Below are 5,624 nucleotides of genomic sequence, written 5' to 3' on the forward strand. Positions count from 1 at the left end.
TCAAAGAGGTCCAAAAAGAGAACAATTCCCTTGGTTTACAATCTTTTGATATATGTAATTTATGTATCGACTTGAGGTTTATACAATAAAAAATAATTCTCTCTTTCTATAAGATATTTAAAATTTCTAAAAAAAAAGAACTGAATTTTTTTTTTTCTGTTGAATTATCTTTTTAATATTTTGATATATGATTGGAAATAGTTTTGCATCGTACACTTCATTTTTTTTTAAACAATGTACACTTTAAAAAGTTTTAACATGAATACTTATAAATTAGACAGTTTAAAAATTAATTTAAAATAACACAACTTATTGATAAAGCAAAAGTACAGTTCTGATCATAAGCGCTCCCCTTTTAAATCCACTGCTGGCTCATATCTTTTTAAGCTTTTACAAAATCTTTATAGTTTTCTTTTGCTCAATCAAGATATTGATATAAAGAGGAGATTTTGTTTTTTTTTTTTTTTCCCTTTTTGATGGAAAAACAGAAGAGCTCGTTCAACACAATTTCCAAGGACAAACTATCCATCAATCTAGTGTAGGATAAATATGTGGGCACGCATTAGCTAATAATCAGTTCAAACCTAAGGAGATGTTAGGACTGACTTATCCAATCCTACTTCTTGTCCAATGTACTAAACACAACCTTAATAATAGTAAGAAAAGTGAGAAAAGTGAGAAAAGATATTAGACACACAAAAAGTCTCTTTTCCAGACAAATAATTTTAGAGGCAATAAGAATCCATATAAACCCGACTTCTTATCAGAAGAGCCCATCACCACCTCAAAAGCGATCAAACCAACGAGGTAAGACTTGATCCCCGTATCTATTTAAGAAGAAGACTTAAAAAGAAGGGCCTAGAAGCAAAATCAAATACACTTTCAAACTTTTCATTTTTTTTATGTAACACTAAAAATTTACTCTACTAGTTAACTTATAAATATCATTATAAAATATGTATGATAATATGCGCTCATATGAAAGAATGATATGTTCTAAAATAGAAATAATAAAAGATACACACACCTTATAGCGATGATTTCAAATGTTAAAAACTACTTTATATCTCTTTACAGAGCCAACTTGGTACAGAATCAAATAAAATCGCTCGTGCTAATAAGGTCAACGAGAGGGTGGAGGAAATTACAAGCACTTTTGTTATTATTTTTATTTTTATTTTTTCCAATTTTTAATGAAACCCACTCGAGTCTCATCACTTTTTCTTTTTTTTTCCCTAAAAGAGGTAGTAGTAACCCCCGACACAAATTAGAAGCGATTGGACATCGAACTATGGTAAACTTTCTAAATTATTGGCAAACCAACAACACAACAAAATCAATAACAACAAAACAATAGGAAAGCTACTCTTCTCCTTCTTCTTCTTCTCCTTCTTCTTCTTCTTCTCCTTGCTGTAGTACTACTACTAACAAGAGAGAAAAACTGTCCCATTGCAAAAACCAACTTGGGATTCGGGAAAACCAAAAAAGAAGAAGAACCAATAGTCATAAGTGACCCGTTATCAATGCCCATATAGAGATATTGTACTCACTTTGATTTCCCAAAAAGAACCCAGTAATTTTTTTTCCCTTTTTTCTTTCTCTTTTCTCTCTGTATTTTGTTGTGTTTCTCGCTCAGGGTTCTGTGGAAACATGCCGAGGCCAGGCCCGAGGCCTTACGAGTGCGTGAGGCGAGCTTGGCACAGCGATCGGCACCAGCCCATGAGAGGCTCCGTCATTCAGCAGATTTTCAGGTTCTCGGTGTGATTATTCTTTGTGGGGTTTTTGTTTTTTCTCTGTTTTTCCTCTTTTTTTTTTGTTCACTTTTGGCTGATTTGGTTATTGCCCAACATATGTTTGATTAGGGTTGCCAATGAAGCGCACAGCGCAACGACTAAAAAGAACAAGGAGTGGCAAGAGAAGCTGCCCATTGTGGTCCTCAAAGCGGAGGAGATTATGTACTCCAAGGCCAATTCCGAGGTTTTTCCGATCGGCTTTTCACTTTTTCGTGCTCTGAGTTTGGCAGATCTTTGATTGAATGTGCTTTGTTTTCTGTTTTCCACTTTACTCATTTTGTGTAGTTTCGACTAATTAGGCCGAGTACACGAATCTAGACACACTATGGGATAGAGTAAACGACGCGATTAATACGATAATCCGGCGAGAGGAAACAACCGAAACCGGAGACCTTTTGCCGCCCTGTGTTGAAGGTAATGGCTTTAACCATCCGTTTATTGTGTTTCTGGCTGTTTATGCATAATAGCTTGTAGAAGTAGTTCAAAATGAATGTCTTAGAGGTGTATTGTTTTCGTGTCTTTTGTTGTTCAGCTGCTCTTAATTTGGGTTGCATTCCAGTAAGAGCTTCGCGAAGCCAACGCCACAGTAACCCTAGGACTTACCTTACCGCAAGAGCACATGAGCCTTTCTCCGCAGGTACTAGAGTTTTGGATAGGACTAGCGATGAAAGACGCCCTCAGTTATTGCCACTTCACTCGGGGAACCAATTGACTTTTGCAAGAGCCCCGATTGCGAACCCTGCGAATTTTCTTTCCGAATCTAACACCCATGTCAACCGGAATAATAATAACCTCACTGCTCCTCGCAGTCATGCATTTTCGCCTGAGAATGTTGTCTCTGGCCATAGTCAGGCAACAACAATTGACACGAATGCCTCACTGAACTTGGGTTCAGTATATCCTTTGTATCATGGGACAAACTATCGAACTGAAAAGTACCATTCAGGCTCTCCTATCCCAGAAAATGTACATTCTAAGACGATTTATGTTGGTACGCCAGTTGTTACACCGGCTGCAACTGCTGAGCCGACTATGCAGGATTGTTTTACTCGAGTGGATGCCATGGGCACCCAAGAGAACCCACAAGAAGCAGAATGCGATTTGTCTCTGAGGCTGAGTTTATTTTCCAACCCATTTGGTAGAACCCAGAAAAATTTTGCAACTGAAACGGAAGATGTTGGTTCCAGCAGCTCTCAGGACGCGGGCAAAGTGAATGATGTGCGACAGTCAATGGGCAGAGAATTCTGTTTCTTCCCAGGCAAGTCTGCTTGTGATCTCTCTGAATCCAGTTCAAGAATGTGGAATTCAGGGGGTGAAGGCCAGAATTTGGAGGCCTTCGTAAGGAAGGGTAAGGAAACATTTAGTAGCAATGAGAAGGATGGGCAATTTTGCTGGCAACCAGGTGTCCCATCCAACTGGTTTCGTAGGTGAATCACCGTGCCAGGTTTGTAGGCGATTTTTTCCCCTTGCTGTTGTAGTGTATATGTTTTCAAATGTGAGGTTTCCCATATCTCTTGTTGAGTCCCTCTGTGATAACTTTATTTTATTGTAGAATCGATTGTGAAATCTTAGAAGTTGATTTTGAGATGCAAGCTTCAATGGTTGAAAGATGCAAGTTACTGAGTTGTAAATGGAATGTGAATTTTATTCTCATTTAGTTATTAATTAACAAATGCCTTGACACACGATTGATCCTTTGTACTCCTTTACAACATCTAGTCAGAAGTGAAAGTGAAAGAAAAGAATTTTGTGGATGATGACACGAATCTTAAAATGATGGAAGATTATAAACTTATTGAGTTAACGTACTCTGGTCTATGTTGAAACCCGTCTCAGAAGAAGTTTGTATGACACGTCATGGTCCTTGCGAGAATTTTTATAATAAATAGCACTTAACTTGTGCATTAATTAGCATACATAATGAACTTTCAGTTTTTAGCTTATATTTTGAGTCTTGACTGATAACTCTGTAGTATTAAGTTTGAACTTCCAACAGACTAAATCAAATTCTCTTGCTTAATATGCTTTTGCTAATATACATACATACATATACAAATACAGATATATATATATATATATATATATATGTATATATATGGAATGTTCTTCAGGCACAGGTTGTTGTATTAAGGCCAGATAAGCGAGTTTTTTCGTGTGTGTTTGAGTCTTTGTTACTCTATGATTTTTTCATAACTTTGCGAGTGTTCTCTAAATGACTAAACAAAGCATGTAGACTTTTCATGGGTGAAGTGTAGTGTGAAATTGTTTGAAGATTATACCAAGGAATTTATTTATTTTGGCTGAAAATGCTTCAATGATTCTCTGCTGAAATTTGTTTTTTGGGGGATAAGCCTCTTGATATATGTTACTCTGTGGGTCAAAGTGCACGAATTGGGGTCTTTAAGTATTCCTGTTAAAAGTCTTAAATTTTGTGTCTAGTGTCCTGTGGAGGTTAGAGATGTCTGATTTTACTATAGGTACAACCTGACTTTCCTGGTCATTTATGCATTCGGGATTAGTTTTTATGCACTTTTGGTCTATGGTAATATTTGAAGTTTTCACAGATTAGTTTGTAGTGGGAAAAAAGAAGGGGGAGACACAAGCATTCTGATCTACACTTGCTGTTTTCTGTTGGAAATGTTTTACCAGAGTCCTTGCAGGGTTGAATTCTTCTCTTGTAATTATGAGGTACTCGTGTCTATTGTTGCAGAAACTGCCTGGTTTAATGGTTATGGGGTGAGGGAATCATTGATTTCATTTGAAATTTATTGATTAATTGTAGGGCAATACTTGATATAATATTAATCTTTGACATGTCTTTTTGTTTTTGTTTTTGTTTTTTTGTTTTTGTTTTTGTTTTTTTTTTTTGTTTTTTTGGAGGACAGCAAAGTTTTCTCAAACAAAAACATCTGATTCCCTATTCCTAAATGCCCTCCAAAAGTTTGATGCTTGGTTTGGATGCCTGAAGTCTGCTAAGCAAGAAAGAAGAAAATAGGAAAAAAAATAACACTGTTTTGAAGTATCATTTATGCCTGAATTCCCCATTGGGAAAGAAAGAAAAATCTGCATAAGATGAGTTTTAAAAACAAATCCAACAACCTACTTGTTGTAGCATTTAATATTGTATCCAAAAAAAAAAATCACACGAAAAGTCAGGTACTTAGTGGTCTTAAACTTATTTAAGATTGGAATGATCATTAAATAGCCAACCCCACTTTCCCATTTCTTCCCTTTACCTTAGAAAGCCTCATTCCGTTTCATTGTTTGCTTACTGATAAAGTTCTTACCTCTTCTCCAACAACTAAGAGAGACTTTCACAATTTGAATCATAATGTAACTTTTTTGTTACAGTATTTTCTCTCACGAAAATTTGAATTTAATTTAAGTTTTTCATTCGACCCGAAAAAAGAACGGGGCCTCACATTTCTTGTTTCAGTAACGACAATTGACAAATGCCTTTTCTATGACATCACAAACCCATATGAGTGTTAAAAGCACATCAGTCATGACCTTGTTTGGTTTTGCTTCTTTTCAATATTTGCTGCATTGTTTGAGCGTACGAGCAGTGAAGTGCTGTAACATGGCGACATAGAGGCGTCCATATCAAGAAAAAGATTGTCCATGATGCAGACAACAGCAACAAAAGCCGCTTTGGTGAGCCAACGGTGATGATTTTCTTATAAGTGGTGGCCAACGGTTCAGATGAAGGTGCTAGAACCATCCAAATGGAGAATCTAGAATTAAAACTGATAGTTACAACAATCAGTCTCTGGCATTATATAGCTACAATCTATGCATCTCTATCGACCAGTTGTATATGCTTGTTCTTAG

The 5,624-nt window shown here is 36.3% G+C and overlaps 1 protein-coding gene across 4 annotated transcripts; it reads left to right on the forward strand.

Moving 5' to 3' along the window:
• Positions 1 to 1,423: 1,423 nt before the first annotated feature.
• On the forward strand, positions 1,424 to 5,382 carry LOC21399679. Of its 4 annotated transcripts, none has more exons than XM_024170321.1 (5): positions 1,424 to 1,751; positions 1,863 to 1,977; positions 2,093 to 2,207; positions 2,326 to 3,237; positions 5,360 to 5,382. In XM_024170321.1, the coding sequence occupies exons 1-4, from the start codon at positions 1,651 to 1,653 to the stop codon at positions 3,222 to 3,224; spliced, it is 1,230 nt and encodes a 409-aa protein (XP_024026089.1). In that variant the 5' UTR covers positions 1,424 to 1,650; the 3' UTR covers positions 3,225 to 3,237; positions 5,360 to 5,382. The 4 variants fall into 4 exon arrangements, with proteins under 4 accessions (XP_024026089.1, XP_024026088.1, XP_024026090.1 ...); XM_024170320.1 differs by lacking the exon at positions 5,360 to 5,382 and adding an exon at positions 4,443 to 4,570; XM_024170322.1 differs by lacking the exon at positions 5,360 to 5,382 and adding an exon at positions 4,358 to 4,387.
• The last annotated feature ends 242 nt before the right edge of the window (positions 5,383 to 5,624 follow it).

Source organism: Morus notabilis, unplaced genomic scaffold, assembly GCF_000414095.1.
Source record: "Morus notabilis unplaced genomic scaffold, ASM41409v2 Scaffold397, whole genome shotgun sequence".
Taxonomy (NCBI): Eukaryota; Viridiplantae; Streptophyta; class Magnoliopsida; order Rosales; family Moraceae; genus Morus; species Morus notabilis.